Source organism: Neopelma chrysocephalum, unplaced genomic scaffold, assembly GCF_003984885.1.
Source record: "Neopelma chrysocephalum unplaced genomic scaffold, ASM398488v2 Primary Assembly neopelma1_138, whole genome shotgun sequence".
NCBI lineage: Eukaryota > Metazoa > Chordata > Aves > Passeriformes > Pipridae > Neopelma > Neopelma chrysocephalum.
Genome location: NW_020897800.1, coordinates 321,543 through 342,860, shown reverse-complemented (window position 1 = coordinate 342,860; position 21,318 = coordinate 321,543). Strand labels below are relative to the sequence as shown.

Sequence of the window (21,318 nt, the reverse complement as noted above, 5' to 3'; positions counted from 1 at the left end):
GTCTGGCAGGGACACAGAAACCAAGGACGATGGGCAAAGGTGGTGGCCAAAAGTGGCCAAATGCAGCGTGCGGGGCTGCACTTAAACCTCCCCGGTTGCTAAGACTTTAATTCCGCGAGCTTGACCTACGCCGCCCCTTCCCTCAGTATCTATCTTTGTGCCCGGGGGCTTTTTATATTTTAATTTGCTTTTGAACGTCCTGCAAAATTAATGGCACACTCGGGGCCATTGTGCAGTGTACAGTAGAGGGAAGGGCCGTCGGCGCCCGCCGAGAGCCGGCGTGTTTCCCAGGGAATGAATTGCTCGCCCGCCTTCACCCCTTTTAATTGTTGACAGTAAAAAGCGTTTAAATGCTGCTTAATTTGTAATCATCTTCCTGCAAAAAGGGGAGAAACCATTAAAATGTCAGAGAAATGAATAAATCCGTCTCTCACTGATTTGGGGTGGCAGCGTTTCTTTATCAGAGGTGATTTTTCTTCCAATGGCTGAGGGCTGGCTCGGGGCTGCTGCGGCTGGAGCCCTGGGATGCACTCATGGCAGGACAAGGGACCGAGTCCAGTGTCAACCAGTGTGGCCCCCTCTCATGAGCTTTCCCGTTTTTTCCTACCTCCCATCCTCTCTCCAAGGGTGGGACATAGTTGGCATGTAGCTTAAAAAAAAAAAATCAAGTGACTTGAAGGCCGGCAGCAGGCGGTGCCCAGCAGAGCCCTGGTGTGGTGCCTGCTGCACCCCTTGGCTGCTGGAGAATGTCACCAGTGGAGCCTCAGGACTGGGAACAAGCAGTGCCTGAGCTCGGTCCTCCATGTCCCACTGCTGGGATCGATGCTGGGATGCAGGGCTATCTCCCACACCCTCCACCTCTGCACCCGGCCAGCATCAGCCTTTGCACCCTGCAGATGCTCTGCTCTCAGAGGGCGGCTGGCACTGGGTGCCTCCACAGGCCGTGCCAGTGCGTGTTGACCTCCCACTTCGGGGTGTTTATCTACTTAATGATGCATTACCTGGAAAAAAAAAAAAGGCAATTAAAATCCGCCTTTTGCAGGTCCTAGGAAGCAACACCCGGGGGATGCCCGGCTCCGGGGACCAGCCCCGTCCTCCGTGCGCGCACAAGGCAGCTCGTCCCCATCGCTGCGGCTGCTGGAGTCGGCCCACTTTTTTATTCAAGCGGGGGCCAATTAGTTTCACAAATGAGGGCCCTACGGTGCCAGGGAGGATTTGTTACGGCCCCGCGCGCCGGCCCGGCGGCATTGTCCTGCCCTCCGCCCCCACGGGAGCCCATTGTCCCCGGCCCCAGCGGGGGCTGCTGGCGGCAGATTTATCGGGGCCGGCGTCCCGCCGGCCGGGGCCTCCGCTCCGCAGCTGGCCGCGGGCTGGGGGCTCAGCCTCGGGGACCTTTGACCCGTCCTGCTGTCACCGCCGGGGCCGCCGAGGGCCGCGGGGCCACATACCTCTCGGGATTTGCTTTGCACGGCCCGTTCGGGGCTGCCTGCTTTTTTTTTTTTTGCCTTTTTTTTTTTTTCTCGGGAGCGTTTTGTCCGCAGCTGCGTGGGGGGCACATGAGTCCGCACCCCCCCCGGGATAAATCCCTGCGGAGGGAGAAAGGCAGCTCCCGCGAGGGGCCGCCTCTCTTGCCGCTTTTATTCCCATTTCACTGGGGTTTTTTTCAGATTTTGAAGCGGTTTTGGGCAGCCCAGTGCAAGGCTGGGACTGAGCATCCCCCCAGGCAGCTCCTTCATCCCCAGCAGGGCAGACCTGGCCACGGTGTGCCACCAGGCCTGGGTGGGTGACAGTGCAGTGTCAGAGCAGGGTGTGAACCAAGATGCTCTCTGGGATGCCCAGAGCCCCTGGGCCAGGCTGGAGGTGTGGGGCTGCCCAGGAGCATCCTCCCCTGGCACCTGCCTGCATGCTGGGCAGAACCATGGTGCTGACACTGCTGCTGCCCACTGTGTCCCTGCCCCGTGGTCCTGCTGGTTCCCCCAGGGTTGGTTTTGCCAGCATGGCAAGCAGCCCCCCATCCCTGCTGTTCCTGAAGGCAGCAAGGATCCATTGGTTACCTTGAACATCTTGTGCTGCTAATGAATTGCTAATACAATTTTCTAGCTAATTTTATTTCCATAGTCCTCACATTTTAATGTCTCCAAAAAGCGAGCATTTATTTGCTTAATCTCCCTGCGTAATACAATTTGCAGTGACTCACAGGTTCTGAACAATCAGCTATGCATAAGTGAAAACAAACTGTTTAACAGCACAGAGGTCTGAGATGTTTACAGACAGGGTATGAGCACCTAGGTTGGGGGTTTGTCCCTGTTATGTCACTGCAGCCAGATTTGTACACGTGGGCAATGGGATGGAACTTGGGTCTGCATTGTGGGTTAGGGTCACGTGCAGCACAGGGGTGGGTGCATCACCCTCGCATCCCACCCTCTGCTCCCGAGGGCAGGTTTGTGGGACGCTTCTTTGGAGTCCCCTTATCCCTGGGCATTACAAGGTCTGAGCTCAGCAGCCTTTGCAGGGGTGTGGGGATGCAGTGGTAACCCAATAGCTGCCTTGCATTTGGGCATCCCTTGTCATCCTTAGGGCTCCCACCTGCCTCCAGAGCAATAAAAGGCACTTGTCTTCCTCAGCAGTTTCCTTGGGAGGACCAGTGGCAGCAAGGTCGAGGTGGCCGGTCCTGCTGCTGGAACCCCAACAACACCCAGAGCCCTGCAGCTCTTGGGGTCCCCCCTGCTGCCACAGTGTCCCTGCTGCCATGTGGGAGCAGGGACCCCCCCACAGGGGGTGATGGGACAGCGGGTCAGGGGTCCTGGGTGCCAGGCCGTGCCTAAGTGGTGTCTCTCCCTCTCCCACAGGTACTGACATGGCTGTTTTCTGCCTGCTGTGCGGCAAGCGGTTCCAGACGCAGAGCGCGCTGCAGCAGCACATGGAGGTGCACGCCGGGGTGCGCAGCTACATCTGCAGCGAGTGCAACCGCACCTTCCCCAGCCACACCGCGCTCAAGAGGCACCTGCGCTCCCACACAGGTAGAGGGGCACCACCCTGGGGCTCGGGACTGGGGTGGCCAGGGCAGGCTCCTTCTCCATATGTAAAAAAGAAAACTAGGGGAGGGAAGGGTGAATTGTCTTAAAAGCGTGGAGGTGACTGAAGTGGCTGGAGTTTAAAAACAAAACGGAAGCAAGAAAACTGCGTGTAATAAGTTGATCCGGTCTGAGGTGGCACGTGACCTTCTTAGGGGGTGTGTGATCATATCCGCCTCATCAGCTTACGGCGGTAGATGCACATAATCAGCTGGTGCTCGGCCCTAATGGGATTAGGGCGACCTGCGCTACGTGTAGCTGGTGCTGCCGTGGCCCCAACCAGGACAGGGCTTGGCTGCGGGATCGCCGGGTGGGAGAGCCTTACGCTGTGTCCTCAAAGCGCCCGCGCCGTGTCCTCAGCTCCTCCGACGGCATCCCCAGGCAGCTCCCTGGTCCTGGCCACGCCGCCAGCATCACCACTCAGAGCTGGCCACAAAACACCCCTGGAAAAGCTGATCCTTGGGGAATGAGCAGGGTCATGCGGGATCACATCTGGTTCCATGGTCCTCCACAACCGCATGGGTGAAGCATTCCTCACCCATCCTTTGCCCTCACAAGGGGGAGGCTCGTGTGACCTTCTTGGCAGCAATGCTGTTGCCAGCAGGGAGGAAAATGTGTGCCAAGCCAGGATGCCCCTTCTCCTTTCTCCTGTCAGGCAGTGGGCACGCACATGATCTCCAAAGAGCATGCACATGATCTCCAAAGGGGACTTAAACGTGGCTGCTGGCAGTCTTGTGGATGGTGTCATGGAGAGTTGCTCTGTCCAGACTCTGGCTGGCAGCTGCCATACCCACATGTGGGCTTGGGGTCCTGATGTGGGAAACGGGAATCCTGTGCTGATGATAAGCATGTTAATGCTGAGCACTGGAGCTATTTATAGCCAGTAATCCGGTGACCTGGGCTGCGGGTCGGGCTGCGTGTGTCCCACCCCAACCTCTGCTGCCTTAGCAGCTCCCGGCTGTGAGAAAACACCAGGATCATCAGCACTTTAGGAGCATTTAATCGTGCTGCGTGGTGCCAAACTGCACGGCTGCAGGATGTTCATGCTCTCCCAGGGCCGGGGCACTCCATGGGCCCTGGCTCCCCCAAAAACTGGGTGGATTGAAATGCTGGCTGCCTCTAGCTGCAAAATTGCTATCCTTGACTGTAGGATCAAAAGCCAAGGTGACAGTTTGGAATTGGGCATGGGGAGGGGAAAGGCAGCTGCCCACAGGCACCACTTGCCTCGCCTTCAGAGGGGGGCTCTGAACTACATCCCAAGCATCCTCCTCCCCCAGTGCCCAGGCAGCAGCTGCAGAAGGGGGAAAGGGGCTGCAGGGCTGGGCTGCAGCACACGGGGAGAGAGTAAAATATCATTTTAAAGAGGAAGCAAAAGCGCAGGCATGTGAGTATATAACGAGAAGGACAATTTATGCCCAGGCACGAGTGCAGTTTGACACGGGGATAATGAAAAAACGTAGGTCATTGTGGATGACTTAAGCCTTCACAGCTGAAGAAAATGTATGAAATGCGGGGAACATTACACGCTTGGCAGCTCTGCACATCTGCAGCAGGACAAGTGAAATACAGTTCGCCATTCTTTACCATAAACTGTGCTTGTAGGATATGCGGCACAGAGAAATTGTAATTACAGTGACAAGACAAATCAGTAATATTTAAATATTCATGAACAAAGTCTCTGACGATCAATCTATCTTTATTGTCCTTGCCTTCGCGGCTGTAATAAATAAGTAGCTGGAGCCCTCACCTTTCCTTCAAATCATTCTGCCTTCGGTGCCGAACCGGAGTTCATTTATCAGCCACCCAGTCTGGAGCATGGGATATGCCCAGGGCCGAGTCTGTGCCAGTGTTGCCAAGTGAAAAACCTGGGAATTGGTGGCGGGAGGGTTGCAGTGCCCTCCAGTCTCTCTGCCACAGACCCAAGCATCCCCTCCACGCAGGCGTGCGGGGGCCGGCACGCTGCCACTGGGGCAACTGGAACGCTGCATCCCTGGGATGGCAGTGGGTGCCCAGGCTAAACAGGCTGGGGAGCTGGTTTTGGTGTGGCACAGCAGACAAGGCAGCCCTGACCCACACGTGTCCTTGCAGGCGACCACCCCTACGAGTGCGAGTTCTGCGGCAGCTGCTTCCGGGACGAGAGCACGCTCAAGGGCCACAAGCGCATCCACACCGGAGAGAAGCCCTACGAGTGCAACGGCTGTGGCAAGAAGTTCAGCCTCAAGCACCAGCTGGAGACCCACTACCGGGTCCACACAGGTACGTGCTGGGGGGCTTTGGTGACTCTGGCGGTGCCAGAGCGGTTACTGCGGCGGAGATGCCGGCAGCGTGGATCAGGGATAACGAACCTCTGGATGCACCGGCACGTAACTATTGTAAATAGGGGATCAATAGTCACATTGGTTCTGCTGTTCATTACTCGGTTATCGGCTGTGCCCGCCGCGGCAGCATCGATGCCGGGCAGTTAATTACTGCCTGGAGGCCCTCAGCCCCCACTGACACCCCCATCTCCCTCAGGCGAGAAGCCCTTCGAGTGCAAGCTGTGCCACCAGCGCTCCCGGGACTACTCGGCCATGATCAAACACCTTCGGACCCACAACGGGGCTTCCCCCTACCAGTGCACCATCTGCCTGGAGTACTGCCCCAGCCTCTCCGCCATGCAGAAGCACATGAAGGGCCACAAGCCAGAGGAGATCCCGACCGACTGGCGGATAGAGAAGACCTATCTCTACCTCTGCTACGTCTGAGGAAGGAGGCTCAGGGTCAACAGGGCCGAGTGGCAGAGGACTGGGCAAAAAAAAAACCAACACCAAACCCGCAGCGTCCATGGCCTTGTTTGTTTTCCGTTCTCGTTCGTTGCTTCTTGCTGGAAGGATCCTGCGGCTCACGCCAGGGTGGGGGACGCACCAGCCCCTTCCCCAGCCCCGTCTGCACCACCACCCCAGCTGCTCGTGTGCCCACTGCCCTCACACCCTTGCTGCAGGGCAGATTTCACCCCTTGCAGTCCCCAGACGGCCCCTCCATCCCCCAGCACTGCTGGGAAGACTGTGTAGGAACAAGGCACTTCCCTGGAAGCGTGCATAGGGCTGGTGCTCTGGGAAGGCTTTAATTGCTGGTGTCCTCCGTCACTGCTGATCACCTTGGATGACCTGTGGAGGATCCAAGCTCCTGCGTGGTGATTGGCCCCCATTTCAGCAGGTTCCTGTGCTCCCAGGCTGCAGCATCACAGGTGGGAGAGCACCAGTGCCCTGCGAGCTGCAAGTGCTTTGACAAGAGTGTCCTGGGGGATCCTGGCCACAGGAGGGTGTTTGGGGCAGGGACCAGCTGTTAGCCAGGCTGCCTCACACTGCAAGGGGCACTAGAGGCTGCTGCTCTCCCCTGACCAAAGACCTCTCTATGCATTTCCCCCTCCTTCCCCACCTTCCCAGGGCAAGGGCAAAGCCCCCCATGGGGAGATGCAGCTCGTTTGGTGACGCCTGGTTAATGCCGGTGCTGAAATGGGGGCTGCTAGTGTGTGGTATCACTCCAAACGGAGGGATCCTCTTTTCTTCTGCTGATTTGGGACACCTGGAAGGTGCAAAGTGTGGTGGTTTTTTTTTTTGCCCAGCCCTCAGCTGCAGGAACCCGCAAGTGAGTGGTGTCTGGTGGCAGGCGGCTTCGCTCGCCGCTTCTTTTGCTTTTTGTTTGGTTTTTTTGAACTTTCTTTTGGAATATTTCTGCATTTAGCACATTTTACTTGAAATTACCTCATTTTTTGTGACCTCATGAGCTTTTATTGATTTGGGAGGGACGGGGGGCAGAGTGGCTGGGACATACCAGCCGCATGCCCAGGGTTGGCGGTGGAGGGGTGGTGTGACAGTGGCGTCCCTGCCAGCCTCCCGTTGTGCATTATCCTTACCAAAACTGGTATTTTTTGCCTGGCCCCGCGGGGCCGGGGGTGTTGGTTCTGAAGCTACCTCTTGTGTTCGTTTTTGTTGTGTTTCTCCTGCGTGGCCGCGGGCTCGGTGGTTCCATCCCACGGCTTTTTTTTTTTTTTTTGTCATTTTGCTGCATTGGGGTAAAAAGGGGGAGAAAAGCGTTGTGGGGAGCGGGATGGTGTCTGGATACAGTTTGGAGGGACACTGATGGCTCCTCTGGGTTTGGGGTGCCTGTCCCACCTCTCCTGGTGCCGAGCAGGGATACACCTATGGGAGCAGCATCCTCCCTCACACCCCGGTCTGGCTTTGCACGTACGTGTGCGCCTGCACGTGGGACTGTTGCTGCTCCACACGGGGGGGACACCGCTGCTGTACAATCCAGGATGTGACTGTGGAGAACGGCTCATTTAATTGTTGTGCCTAAGAAAAAAAAAAAAACAGAAAAAAATATTAAAAAAAGAAAACAGTTCTTTCACAGAGAAAGTTGCTGCAGTTTCTGGCCCGTGCACGGCAGGTCCCCGCGGTGCCTCGGCGCTGCTGGACGCGGGTGCCACAGTGCCGCAGAGCACGTGGCTGAGCTCATGTGGCTTTTTTTAATTTTTTTTTTGCTTTAACCTCCCCTCCCATCCTGCCGTTCCTCTCCCTCAGTGCCGCAGCCCCTGCTGCGACGGCGTCGGGGTCAGTGTTGGAGCGATGCTGTCGTGTCCCAGGCGCGCGTCCCCGCACTGTTCGCCGTGGCACAGCCCCTGCCACCCCTCCATATATATATATATAAGTATATATATGTGTATCATAGCAGTGAGGACCAAGCGCCACGCGGGGCCCTGCGGCCCCAGGCTCCCTCTCCCCTGGCTTGTCGTCGGTGTCGTGAGCGCCCGCCTGCCCGTCCCGTTGCTCTGTGTTGCCGCTCGTGGTTCGGGTCCGTCGCTGTCCTCGTTCCGTCTACCTCAGCACCTCTCTGAGCCCGGGCGCAGAAGGTGCCCAAGTTCCCCTTTGGTTTTCTCAGAGTGTCTATCGGCTCCTATTTTTTGTACGACTTTTGCCCGTCTCCCCTTGCCGTTTGCTCCCCTGCGGTTCTGCTTGTGAGTCCTCTCTGTCCTCTAGCCACAGATGCCATTAGCTAAGTTTCCTGAAAAATAAAGAAAAACTAAAAAAAAAAATACAAAAAAAAAAACCAGTTGTGGTGTCTCCTAGTTGCAGCTCTCCGCACCTGCCTTCGTCCTGTGTAGATTCAGATGCATTTCTTTGTAAGACTTCAGTGTTTCTGACAGGAAAAAAAGACAAAAAAAAAAAAGAAAGAATATACTGCTGCAGGTTTTTTTCTCTCCATGTGTCACTAAGTGAAGTTCGTGCCTTCTATAGCAAAGAGAATATTTTTTACATCCTACTAACAGTAGATTTTTTTGTAGTGAACATTTTTTGTATTTTTATTTATAAGTCTCATAAGGAAAATAGCAATGTTCAGTTGTATACCTTGAAATCTGCAGTTAGAAAACAAAAAAACAACCAATAAAGTTAATTCCGTTGTCTCGGTCTGCCGTGTCCCATTCTTGTGCCAGCTGGGAGGAGGAGGAGGAAGGATGCATCCCACCAGCCTAGGGCAAGCTGCAGGGGGACCCACAGTGGTGAGTTTGGGGTGCCTGCTTAGAGGGCTGGTGAGGGGGGTTCTGTCCCTGAACCAACCACAGTGGGTGGGGGTCCCCACAGGACATCCCAAGGGATAGGGAGCATTCCATAGCCCTCGCCCTAGGACGCCCAGCACGCTGCCTGCATGGCTCACCAGGGAGCAGAGCAAGTTTGCCTCAATGAAAGTGAACTCGTTCATTTAAACCTGCCTGCAGAGCCGTCCGGCCCCCTGCTGCGTTAATTATCCTGTAGTTCCCGACTGATTGCTGTACACTAAGCTTAAGCCCTCCTTTATTTATTTACTGACTACATTAACAGCAGCGCCTGCTCTCCCTTTGTGCTGTGGCAAAAGGCATGGCACCGCACGCCGTGGCGGAGCCAGGTGGGTGCTGCCAGCATTGCCCAGCTGTGCCTGCGCCCGGTGGGTGTCATGGTGCAGTTAGATGTTAATTACAGCACGGCTGGAGTCACCGGGCACAGAACATCCCTTAGTTTTTATGGTGTGTGCCAGGCAGCGGTGTGTGCCAGTGTCAAGGCCAGGCTTGTCCCCTGCCCCGGGGCTTCCCAGTGGGTTTGGGGGGCTGCGTGCCCACCCCAAGGTCCTGATGGTGGTCCCTGCCTCCCCCAGTTCTCCCCAGCACAGTTCTTCCAGGAAGGCTTTGGACAAGTGGTGGGGAACTTTGGTCCTGGTTTGGGCAAGCAGAGGTGGTCCTACTGTGAACAACCTGTGGGCTGCAGTGCCCTGGGAGAAGGGGAGTGAAGGCCCTTTCAGTGTCTGGCCTGGCACAAAGGCGTTATAATAACGGGGAAATCGCAGTAGGACCAGGCCTTTGTGTGCACGCTCGCGCAGCAGCTGGGAGCGATTATGCTGCAACAATGTTCTGTTCCATCAACATTATGTCCTCATTAAACCTTTATTAGGAGATTAGATTCAGATTTATTGATTTTTTTTTTTAAGAGGAAAATCCAGGCTCCTCTCGGAGAGATGCCTGGAACTTTTTCCCGCGTGCGGCACTTCCCAAAGTAGCGAGAGGGTAAAAGGTGAATCTGGATCTTTACTCCAGCAGAGGCAGCCTCCCCTTCCGGGGGAAAGGACCACTGAGCTGCACAAAGGGGTTTGCTTGGGTTTGGAATGCTTCCTAACACAGGGAAGGACAAGGACCAGTTGGCCACCAACACACTCCCTGGGATGCAGCAGCACAGGTGAGCATCTCACAGTGCGGCCCAGGAGGGCATCCAGAGTCCTGGTTGGTAGGAGAGGGATGGCAAGGTTGGCTTGGGGGTCCTGCTGCCCTGTCCCCTCTTTTAATACATGGTCTGAGTGGCATCAGACGCCTGGGTCAATGGGCCCATTGGATTTGTCTGTTGGAGCGTTTGATGTTACATGAAGGCAGCTCATTCCAGAGGGTGTTAATTGCCCGCTGCGCTGATCAGGTCTGTAGCACCATCGATCTCGGCAGGATCAATGGGCTGATTTAGTGTCTCACGAACTCTTTAACTGGACACCTCATCAATAGGCAGCCACTTACAGACCATCAGCGCATTACTGCAGGCCAGCGCCGGCAGGAGCCCACTCCACCCATCCTCAGCCCCCATCACTCAGCAGGAAGTTTTCCTGCAGGTGATGGCTCTGGGATGGCAAGCGGGAGTCTTGGTCCAGGACCAGTGGGTCTGAGGGTGGCTGTATGAGAGCCAGGTGCTGTCGACCCACCTGCTCCCCATCACCTGCAAGCCCACTCTAGGCAGGGATACTCCTGGAGCACAGGATGGCCCTCCCGGCGTCTCCAGCGCTTTCCTCTCCTCTTTGCCTCGTGCCTCTGCCCTCTGCAGGGGTGGATGGGCAGCAGGAGCTGGGGACCGACTGCAGCTGTGGCGGCGGTCATGGCACGGTTTGGCCGCTGCCTGGCACTGGGTCTCTCCCAGTTTGCTGAAACTGCTGGGCACAAGCATGGTGGGGATCTGCGGGACAAGCGTGCTCGGGGTCCGGGGCAGGGAATAAAGGCGGCATCCGGGGTGAGGGGTAGGAAAGCCGAGGGCAGCGGGACCCCCAGGGCGTCGGGGACCCCCCGGGGCAGCGGGGACGCCCCCGATGCCGGGGCGCTCCCGGTGGGGCGGCGGCAGTGCCGGGCGGCGGGGCCGCTGTCCGCGGTGCTGAACCAGCGGCCGGGCCGGGGACACCACCGGGGACGGCGGAGCGAGCACGGAGCGAGGTTCGGGCAAGATCAGGGCGGCTGGGGGGCTCCTCCTCGGCTCCACCTTCCGCAGCTGGGGTACGTGAGGGATGAGCCCGCCTGGGTGGACAGCAGGCGAGCACCCGCCGGAGTGAGGCAGCGTCCACAGCCCCCCCTCTCCCGCCCTGAACCGCGGGCACCACTCAGGCATCCCGCCACACAGACCAGAGGGTGCCCAGTGTGATGCTGTAGGCCAGGACGGCCACCAAGTACGCCCGGAACAGCAGGACATCCAACACGTAGCCCACTTGCAGCCACTCACGGGCGACATCACGGAACTCCTCACGTTTCTCCAGGAACTGGCGGATGGCTGTGGTCTCACGCAGGACCTCCTGCAGCACTGCTGAGCCCTCTGCCCGGCTGCCAAAGGCCAGGGCGGGCCTCGTGCCCCCCACCGCCCCACACTCACGGGGGTCCTCGCAGCCATAGGGTGTCAGCTTGGCTGCAAGATCAAGAGAGGTAAATATGAAAAACCTATTTAGATGGGGAACTGGGATTTCTGCAAGTGAAGTGGGCACCCAGTTCACCGTACAAACATTAGCTACACAGATGTAGATGGCTATGTAAGACCTAGACCCCTTCAGTTCCCTCTCTGTGCAGCCCTTACCTGTGCTATCATTGTTCTCTGCCTGCCTGGAGATGTCCGAGCTCTGCGTCCTGCTTTGGCTGAATTTATTCCTGTCCCGGATGCAGAGCAGGACGGTGGCTCGTTCCAGCAGCAGGTGCTTCACCCACTCAGGGACGTGGGGCTGCAGGTCTTGCTTGTGCACCAGGCGCACAATCAGGATGGTCTCTGTCAGGCTGATGACGAGCAGTGCCATGCACACCACAAAGTAGGTGCCTGTGGAGGTGTCATTGAGGTGAGTGGCCTGCAAAGGCTCATGCACAGAGCACGGGCCCAAGCAAGTGCTCCCTGCCCAGCTCTCAGGGCCTCGTGTTCTCCGCCCAGGGCTGCCACGGCAGTGGGATGGGCACGTTGTACCCCCGTACCTATCAATGGGGTGCCAACGGCAGTAGCTGGCAACGTGTCGGATACAATGATGAGGAAAACTGAGTAGCCCAGCAGGAGAGTGATCTTGAAAGAGACCCTCTCACCACTGTTGGGAGGTAGGTAGAAGCCCACAATGTCCATAACCATCAGGAAGATGCTGGGGAGCAGCAGGCTGACAGTGTAGAAGAGGGGGCGCCTCCGGATGACTACCTGCAGGACAGAGAGACAGGAAAGGCTCAGTGAAGGGTTGAAACGAGGCCTGGAGCTGGTGTGGCTCCTCACCAAGGCAGGCAAGGATGGTGGGAGGCACTAAGGTGAGCTGGAAGAAGGGCTCAGTGCCAGGAGCTTCCCACCCACAGGCAGGAGTGCTGCAGCACGGAGCAGTGACAGGGATGGGGGCAGGACTCTTCCCTCGTGCCACATCCCCGAGAAACACAGTGGCTGAAGGGTCTTACGTAGAATTTCATCTCAGCGTAGTGGTCACTGCTCTTGACACTGAACTCCTGGAAGTGGCTGAGGACATAGAGCAGCTCCCACTCGCCCTGGTTCATGAAGACACTCCGGTCGAACTTGACCAGCTCCGGTTGCCGCCACAGCGTGAGGTTGATATCACGAACTGGGGGATCGGAGGAGAGGCGAGATCTTAGGGGTGCCTTGCCCAAAGCGCCGGCAGCTGCCGGCACCTCCACGCTGGGCTGGGTGCCTGCCCTCCCCGCACGCTTCGCCGATCCGCTGGGGCCATCTAGAGGGACGAGTTGCCTCCTGCACGGAGCTGCGGCCCGGCAGAGGTCCTGCCCGCTCCCCCAGCCTCCCAGCCGCGGCGATCCCGGCACTCACTGTGGTGCAGCCAGCTGGTGAAGGTGAGCGAGCAGTTCTGGACGTCGAAGGGGAAGTTGTAGATGTCCAGGCTGCAGGCGGTCATCACCTGGATGGGTTTGAGGTTCTGCACCTCCCCGTGGTGGCTGACGTAGACGTAGGGGACATGGGGGGACTTTCCGACATCCACACTGGGACACAGGAGGGACAGAGATGTGGGCTGGGGAACTCTCTGGGCGGGGTTTCTTCCTGCCAAGTGATGTTTCAGGAGGCAACTGCCCGGGAGCAGGGGTTTGCCCCCTCTTCTGCTTTTTTGGTGATACTCACACAGGCATTTCTGCCTGGTATCACCTCTGACTGCCTGGGCTGCTGCCTTCTGCCAGCCCTAGAAGTGTCTGTATTGTTGTCCCAGGGCCCTCAGGAGCCATTGAGAACACCTTAAATCCCCACAGAGTGGGAAGGACACCGGCTGGTTTTGTGGGAAGGGCCAGCAGCTCTGCAGCTGCCCTTGCATTGTGCTGCCTTCACAAAGCCTTTCTCCAGATATCTGGATCCCACCCCCGGCACGGCACGGGTAATTACCGGCAGTCACAGTTAGCCAGCATTGGAAACGGCCCAACTGCCAAGCCGATCCCCATCTGCAGCTCCCCATTGTGGGGAGGCTGCCAGCTCTGTGCCAGGAATACAAAGCATGGGATGGCACGTGCCCGCAGTGGGCGAGGGAGGTCCAGCCCCAGGCCATCTTCCCCCAGACTTTGGCCGCACTCACAACTCGTTGATGAGGATGTCAGGTACCCAGATGCTCTCCATGGGGAGGGAGATCTGTGTCAGGTTGTCGAAGCGAGCCGGGTCCCACCTGAGGAACTCATCTGTCCAGTGCTGGGGACAACGGAGAGAGGACTTGAAGCACAAGGTCCCTTCTACTCTGTTAGCACACAGATCCCAGACTAGCACCAAGCAATCTTCCCCCCGTGGGAGGGAGGGAAGGTTCATCCTCTGGCTGTTACAACACCCAGCAGTGCAAAACACAGAACATGAAAAGCTGAGCCTCGAGGTTCATGTGCTACAGAGGTCTTGCCAGCCCTTGGGATAGGTTCCCCCTCACTGCTCTCCTGCAGGGCTGCACACCTCTCCCACACAAAAACCTGTCTTTTCAGGGGTGCTTGACCCCAGGGGACTCTGGCAAAGGAGGGGTGAGGTTTCACAGCTACTCACCTGCCTGTACCAGATGTAGGTGGTCAGCACCTGGTTCTTCTCATCCTGTGGGAAGAAGAGGACATGGTGTCAGAACATTGGCACTCCAGAAGATGGGCAGAGCATGCCAGGAGGATGCTGCATGCCAGGAGGATGCTGCATGCCAGATATCATTCCCTCCCTGTGGACACATGCGGGATCAGAGCAAGGAACTCACCACACTGAGGATGGCGTAGACCATGAGGTCGATGGCCACGGTGGTGGTCGTTCGCCAGTCCCGCACGGGCCGAGTGCCCTTCTGGTAGTGGGCCAGCAGGTAGTGGGACAGACGGTGCAGGGCGGGCTCAGAGGGCTCCGGTGTCCGGCCCCCACGCTGAGTACCTGCTAGCAGAGGGAGGGAGGGAGGCTGCTCGCACTGGGGCAGCAGCTGCCATCACCCTGGCGTGTGCCATGGGCTGCAGAATGCTGCCAGCTGCCAGCCCACACTTACCAGTCGAGGTTTCCCATCCAAATTAAGTAGAAGCATCTTGATGGGAAACAAGCCTGACCACCAGAAACACTACCTAATGCTTTACTGATGTCCTCTGCTGTGCAGGTGGTTGGTGCTGTGACCTTCCCAGCCTGAGAGGGGACGGCTGCCAGTCTCTGCCTCTCTGGACAGGTGCCAGGACAGCAGCAGCAGCAGGGGACTGTGAGGGACCTGCTGCCCCCAGCTACGTTTCCTACTTCTCACTCTTTTCAGGGGTGTTTCTTTGCTCAGCAGGTGGAGGTGACGAAGGTTAGAGATGAAGCAGGATGCTAAATTAATTTATTAGGTACCTTGGTGTTTGCTTCCTGTGGAAACAGTCCCTGGGCTGACACCGGCAGCATCAATCGAGGGCAAATTGCCTGAAGCGCCGTGTCCTCCCTGCCGGGCAGCCCGAACACCGCGGCCACGCCAGGGCAGCGCCTTCACTCCTGGCTCTGCTCTGCAGCACGGCCAGCCCTGGCGTCCAATTCCCACTTAATGGAAGAGACTAATTGGAATAGATCTGTGGGAACTTGGGAAAAGCTGCTGGAAGGGAAATCTGTGTTTTAAGTTAAAAAAAAAGAAAAAACCTGCAGCCTCAGCCCCTCTGACATTGCACATGACTGGTAATGCCAGGGAGCCAGCCAGGCACGACCCTCACCCAGGCAGGCATGAACCGATGGGGGCAGCAGGAGGGGGGAGAGAGGCAACAATTAGGGTGAGGGGAAGAAATATAGACACTGCCATGATCATGACTGGGGCCAAGTGGCCTTTCCTGCTGCAGCTGCTGGCAGTTGGCTCTCGCTCATGCTCCTCGTCACACCCTCTCTCCTCCTCGCACCCTCTCCTCCTCCTCACACCCATGCCACCCAGCTCTGCATCTGCATGCTTTGGCAGGAGGAAAATGGCTTTGCAGAGGGAGGACTGGGCTGAGTTCACCCCGAGTGCTCTTTGCCCCTGCTGCGGGCACTGTGCTGCTCTGCCTGGCCCAAATCTGTGCCAATGCAACTCAGCACAGCTCTGGCACACGGGGGTGTGTCTGCACAGCCCTGCCTGCCTCCTAACCAGCATTGCCAGGGTGAGAGTGTCATTGCTTCTGCTCTTTTTCTGATACCTTTGCTGTGGTAAGAGTGAGAGAAGGTTTGGGAATTGGGAACGATGCTCCAGTGACAGGAGCTACATGACACATCTGAGTCACCAACCTGCTGAACACTTCCAGCTGTGCTGGTGCAAAACAGCACAAGGATTTTTGTGCTATTTCCCAGGAAGGTTAAACAAGAAAACAAGAAAATAACAATGATAGCAAGGAATATTTTGGCCGTCAGTTTTGCACCATGAAGAGCTGCACAGCATCCTCCCCAAAACCCAGATCTGGGTTATGAGGGACGAAACATTACTCTGGAGAAAGCCCTTGATCAGGTGGGGGGCTCGTGCAGCAGCTCCCAGGCAGTGGAGTGCAGACAGGGGACCCCTGTGTCCCTCTCTGTCCTCAGGGCTCTCAGCACAGCTCCAGAGCACCGCGAAGCCCCCCACCGATGAGCCCCCAGCGCAGAGCTGGAGTCAAACACCACACTACCTTGCTGCTTGTGTTACCCAGGCAGGATGTGCCCCTAGGCTCCACACTGGAGCTTTCCCATGCTCCAGCTTCTCCCAGGTGCACCACTTCCCAACAGCATGAAGATCTCCCTAGAAAGCAGCCTTTGCCTGCTCGGGTTTTGGCAAGGTGTTGCACCATGCCAGGTCCCTGCCCTGCCCCAGCTCCCCAGCCTTGCCCTCGGGTCCCTCGACTTACCTGGGCTCTGCAGCATCAAGGCCAGCGGCAGCAGGGCCAGGAGTGCCCCAAGAGAGGTGGGAGTCATGGCTCTGCCGGCTCCACTGCTGCCGGCTCGGCAGAGGAGTGAGCGGAGCAGGAGGCAGGCGGCACTCGTGCGGTTTTCCCCCCGCCGTCGGCTTTTTGAGAACGCCCAGTTAATCTCGCAATCAGCCTCTCCCGCTGCATCAAGTTTCAGGCTGGGAGGATGCAAGAGGGGCCCACCCAGCCACCCCCCCTCCCCACTGGTTCCCCCAGGGCTCCCCTGTCCCCTACCCAGGTGCCTGGCTATGACAGGGCGGGTTTTGGGGTACAAGCATCGTGCCAGGATGCAGCAGGAGTGGGGAGCACGACCCGGGGGGAAAGAGTGCTGCAGGTGCCAGGAGATCCTCAGCAATTGGAATGATGGGGGAAACCCTCTGAGAGGTGGGAGTCAGGGGTCTGTCTCAGGATGTGGTACCGGCACAAGGTGGGTTTCCATCAACAGGGGAACAAGGGGACTCTGGAGGTACTAGGCTGCCCTTCACACTCTGTGGTGGGTGGATCTGTCCCACTGACAGTGAGTCTGACAGACACAGGTGGTGGCAGCATGTGCTGCCAGCCTTTGGCACCCTGGCCTGGAGCAGCAGCTTTCCCTGACCCCTAGGACCTGCACCAACACTGGAGTCTGTTTTCATCGCAGCAACTTGCATTTGCTGTAAATTTCAGCAAACAAAAGTGCTTCCTGTGGGTTTCGGTTTCCCCAAATATTTAACACCTTTGGGCAAACACAAGCAAACACAAGATCACAAACAAAGGCTGGTCTGGTATGACAGAGCCAAAAGGCACTTGATGTCCACCCAGGCATGGGTGTCCTACTCAGGCTACAAATTCATCCCTCTGTGTAACATCACTGTGGCCTTGGGCTGGACAATGTCCCTCTGTCTGGCAGGGGAGCCTCCCCCCAGCCCCCAGCCCCTATAATTCTCAGTATTCCTGTATGTATATGCTGCGTTTGTGTGTGTTGTAGGTGCCCATGCCCCCGCGAAGCTGCCAGCTGCTGGAAACACTGGGAAAGTGGCAGGCAGGGACTAGAGCCTGCGGCAGTGGCGTAGAGCAAATTGCATCAGATGCCAGCATGGAGTCACTTAAACAAGATAAGAATTAGTGCGGGGCCCTGATGAACTCCCCCTTGGCTGCCAACAGCGGTGTCAGGGAGAGAGCGAGAGCAGAGCCAGGGCTAATTTGATTTCTCAGCTCCGTTAGTGGCTGGCAAGTCACCTCCCGGGGAGTGCCGGCAGCTCGTGGCGCTCTCCCATTATTGAATCTGGGTAATGAAAATCACGGGCAGCGCCGCCACGGCGCCGGGGACTGTGCCCCACTCTGCCCCCTCTCCTCTGGCCTCCCGTGTCTGCAGCGGGCAGGATGCGGCTGAGGGGGCACGGACCACTCCAGTGGAGCCTCTGCTGCAGCGTCATTAACTCTGAGTTTTCTCCCTTGGGTTTTATGTCTTCATCTTTAGGAGATTTTAATGTAGTTCCTATCAGCCCTCCTGTTATTGGATATCTAATTAGCGTGATCTACTGTAGCCTCGTGTTACGTGTGCGCACAGGGGGCTCTTGCGGGACATTTTGTGGGATGGCTGATATCAATCGGCAGCGCCCGGATCAGATTTACTTTCCAAAATGGCATAATGGGATTTTATTAGCCCTGTAATCTGCTGCACAGTAATTGCTTTTCTGGGAATCAAAGTGCTCGGCGCCTGGGGCTTCCCACAGCTCAGCCCCACGTCCTGCCTGGGCTCCACTGCAGCCAGGCATGGCAGCCTCTCTGTGCTGGGTTGGAGACTCAGGGCTCTTTCCTAGAGCAGCCATGCTACAGGCAGGTTCTCTGGGTGCTGAGCCCAGAGCTGCAGCGATCTCAGGGACTGGGGAAAGCACAGGGGCACAGGCACAAGGTCCCCAACATGTGATGGGACAAGTGATGCTCCACACACCCCGTCTCACCCCAAGCCCCGGGTGTACAGCATTACACACCACGTCACCTTGGCAGCTCCCACACCACGGGACATGCTGGGGGCTGCCAGGGCTGTGGCACGAGGGTAGCTGGGCTCTGCACAGGACGGGGAGCTGCAGCCAGGCTGGGGACCATGGCAGGAAAAGGGAGGGAGGCCTCAGCTGACAGTACAGAGCAGGCAGGAGAGGGAAGCAGCCCCTCTCTGGGCTGCCAAGACTCGCCTTTCAGGGCGCGTTTGGAGCGTCAAAAGCAATAAAGCATCAGCGAGGAGCCCTGGCAGCGCGGCTTCCTGCCGGCCCCGGCCCCATCACACACCCGAGGCTGCCCATTACGGAGCCTCACGCTCCCCGAATTGCATGTCTGCTATGATTTAACGCTGTGAGACATGAAATAAACACCAAGGCAGGCAGGGCTGGCGGTGCGGGCATGGCCAGGCTCGTGGCAGCCCCTGCTCTGGTGCCAGGGGATGCAGGACTCTCCTGTGGGGCAGTGGTCCTCAGGGATGCTCGGGCTCGCTGCATCCCCTGGGCGCTGTGAGCAGTGGGATCTCTCCTCCAGCACTTGCCTTGTGCAGCTCCAAGATCAAAGCACACACCAAATGCCATGAGTGGCTGCTCAGTGTCATGCCCCTGGATAATTTAATTAAATTTGGGGATGCCAGTAGCTTTGCCCTGTGGGTGCAAACTGGGTGGCCTGCAGAGTGGCCAAAAATTGCCCATGGCAGGTACCAAGCCTGTTCTCACGCCAGTGAAGGAGCCCAATGCCTTTAAATCCCCCATGAAAGGGAGGGGAGCTCCTTTCTCTCAGTCCTCTCCTCCATTAGACACCCTTCAGGTGTTTGCAATATTCTGCCACTGTTTCACTACCATTAAAGCCAGGCAATAATATGTATGTGAAGGTATTTGGAACCCATTGCTGTTAATGAAGGAGATCTGGCTCATCCCTAGCAGGACGGCAGCCACACGTTGCAGGCTCGGCACCATCCAATCAGGCAGGAATTGCCTTGCTGAGAGCGGACCCAACTGGTGTTTCATCTTCTATGGCTGCCTTTTCCTTTCTGCTTTTGTTTTTCAAAGGAGGCCTGTGCAGAAGGCTCACTGCAGGGAGAGGGACAGTGGCTCCAGCGCTGTTGTGGCTGAGTGTCACCTCCGTGGGAGAGACCCAAGGCAGGTTTGTAGCAAGGACTGTACACCAGCTGCCTTGATGTAAAAACCTCGTGCCTGCCTTCCTCCCCTTTCACCCAGCTCTTCTCTGTGGCTGGAGTTTCTGGGAAATCTTTCCAATCAAGAACTACCCTGTGTTTTAACAAAACCATACTGGCAATTACAGCTGGGTATTTTTCCCTTCATTTTCTGGAGAAAATGAGAAAGACTTCAAGCAAATTGGAAAGGTTAATTTGGGCTGAAAAGGCTATTAGCTTGTGGTTTGAAACACCTGAAAAATCTTGTAGAAAAGTCTTCTCCCTCTTGTTTCTGGTGGAGTCCGACACATGGAGGTCTGTGGCAGTGCTGGAGGGGTTTGACAGTGCTGCACAGTGTGTGGGGATAGCCCTGGAAGGCATTGGGTTGGGAGACATTGTCTGTTCTGGGTTTTTTATTTTTAAAGCACCTACAGAGCAAATTGCTCCTTTTGCTAAGTCAGGACTGTATGGAGAGCTCTCAGGATGTGGAAAGAGTGGGGTGAAGGCATGTCTGCAGCTTGTTCTGTCTGAGAGTGTACAATCCCCCCTGTATTAAATTATCTTGGATGTAACGGTGCTGTGACTGCACTTGACGCTGCAAACAAATTGTTCTGCACCCTAATTAGCCACCACAGCATTAATCACGCTGCTAAACATTAAACACAGCCTAGACAAAACCTGGAGCTAAAAATACAAAGCTGAGATTATCTTTGCAACTGGGACATTCAGAATTTTTACAGTTTGTAGTTTAAGGTAGGGAAATCCTGGGGACCCCTCCCTGAGCAACTAAGCTGGGACAAAGCACCATTCCCTCAGCAGCACATGGGGATCCCAGAGCAAAAATTCCAGTGCCGAGGACCACCTCCCTATCTTTCACTATTAATAGCCTGGCAGGCTCCTGAAATGAGCAGAATTTATTTTGTTGCACTTAAACTTCACTGGGAGTCTTGTTTTTTCTTTGCATATCAAGGAAATTGGGTAACACTGCTGGCTTCCTCAGTTTTTCCTTATCAACCCTGCTGCTTCCTCCTCCTTGCCTTCTCACCTCCCCAGTTCCTCAGCCAGAGCATATTTGAGAACCGGGGAGCTGAGGCAATCCCAGAACAGGCCACACTGAGATTCCTCACACCTCTTCCAAAAAAAAAGGTGAGGGATGCTCTGTGACTGCCCACAGAAAATCCAGGTATGAGATGCCCACCCAGCTGGAAGAGGGCTTTTTCAGCAGGGAATTGGCAACAAGGGGATGGTGGTGGCACTGTCTCCAGCCACTGTCTCCCCTCCCTCCCACAGTGACACAGCTCCATTGGGAACATCAATGCCAGCAGTGCTTCGGAGCCCAGTGGGGGACAAACCCAGGCTAGTGACTGAAGTGACACATTCCTGATGATGTAGGATGGTGCCCTGGCAGCACCGGGACAGCACAGGCGCAGCTTGGACCAAAACGGGGAAAATGGTCTTTTCTCGTTATTGGTGTAATTAAAAGAAAATAATTCATTTTTATCTGTCCAGAGGGGCACAGCAAGGGCAGAGCGCTGGCTGCGGCCAGTGTGCCCAGCGGCTGGGGTGGGGACCAGGGAGGGCCCGAGGCCAGGGGATGCCCGGGGGCTGTTTGTGGGGGGACATACGGATGGACGCATGGATGGACACACGGACAGACACATGGCCAGACACACAGATGGACGCACGGACGGACACGCGGATGGACACACGCACACAGGGCCGGACACGCGGACACACGGATGGACGGACACACGGATGGACGGACACACGGACACAGGGTCGGACATGCGGATGGACACACGGACACGTGGATGGACACATGGCACAGGGCAGGCCACAGGGATGGACACACGGACACGCGGATGGACACACGGACCCCGGGCCGGGCACGCGGACGGACACACGGACCCGCCGGACGCTCGGACCCCGCGGCCCCGGCGGGCGGCGCGGCCGGAACCGGAGCGGCCGCGCGTGCGCTA

At 57.0% G+C, this 21,318-nt stretch overlaps 2 protein-coding genes across 5 annotated transcripts in view; one reads left to right on the top strand and one right to left on the bottom strand.

Annotated features, from left to right (window-relative positions):
* The window catches only part of ZBTB16 (zinc finger and BTB domain containing 16), a 54,150-nt gene extending 45,628 nt beyond the window's left edge, over positions 1–8,522 (top strand). For all 4 annotated transcript variants that reach the window (XM_027699250.1, XM_027699248.1, XM_027699249.1 and 1 more), the window contains 3 exons: positions 2,850–3,020; positions 5,163–5,330; positions 5,589–8,522. In XM_027699250.1, coding sequence (XP_027555051.1) covers positions 2,850–3,020; positions 5,163–5,330; positions 5,589–5,818 — 569 coding nt within the window. In that variant the 3' untranslated portion in view covers positions 5,819–8,522. The remainder of the gene's footprint in view (positions 1–2,849; positions 3,021–5,162; positions 5,331–5,588) is intronic.
* A 2,383-nt stretch (positions 8,523–10,905) lies between these two features.
* On the bottom strand, positions 10,906–14,372 carry LOC113975327 (5-hydroxytryptamine receptor 3A-like). The gene is made up of 9 exons (XM_027699231.1): positions 14,337–14,372; positions 14,064–14,261; positions 13,868–13,912; positions 13,422–13,531; positions 12,674–12,843; positions 12,292–12,452; positions 11,836–12,046; positions 11,453–11,686; positions 10,906–11,287 (listed from the first exon to the last, which is right to left on the bottom strand). Exons 1-9 carry the CDS (start codon positions 14,370–14,372, stop codon positions 10,989–10,991), a joined length of 1,464 nt encoding a protein of 487 aa, XP_027555032.1. The 3' UTR covers positions 10,906–10,988.
* Between the last annotated feature and the right edge of the window lie 6,946 nt (positions 14,373–21,318).

What these genes read in the sequence shown, in the direction of transcription:
- LOC113975327 (XM_027699231.1), bottom strand. Translation starts at nt 14,372, where the DNA reads ATGCTTCTACTTAATTTGGATGGGAAACCTCGACTG. An exon ending in GACATCCTCATCAACGAGTT is followed by an intron (nt 12,844 to 13,421) that starts GTGAGTGCGGCC and finishes CCTGTGTCCCAG; the next exon opens with TGTGGATGTCGGAAAGTCCC. An exon ending in ACGCTGAGATGAAATTCTAC is followed by an intron (nt 12,047 to 12,291) that starts GTAAGACCCTTC and finishes TCTGTCCTGCAG; the next exon opens with GTAGTCATCCGGAGGCGCCC.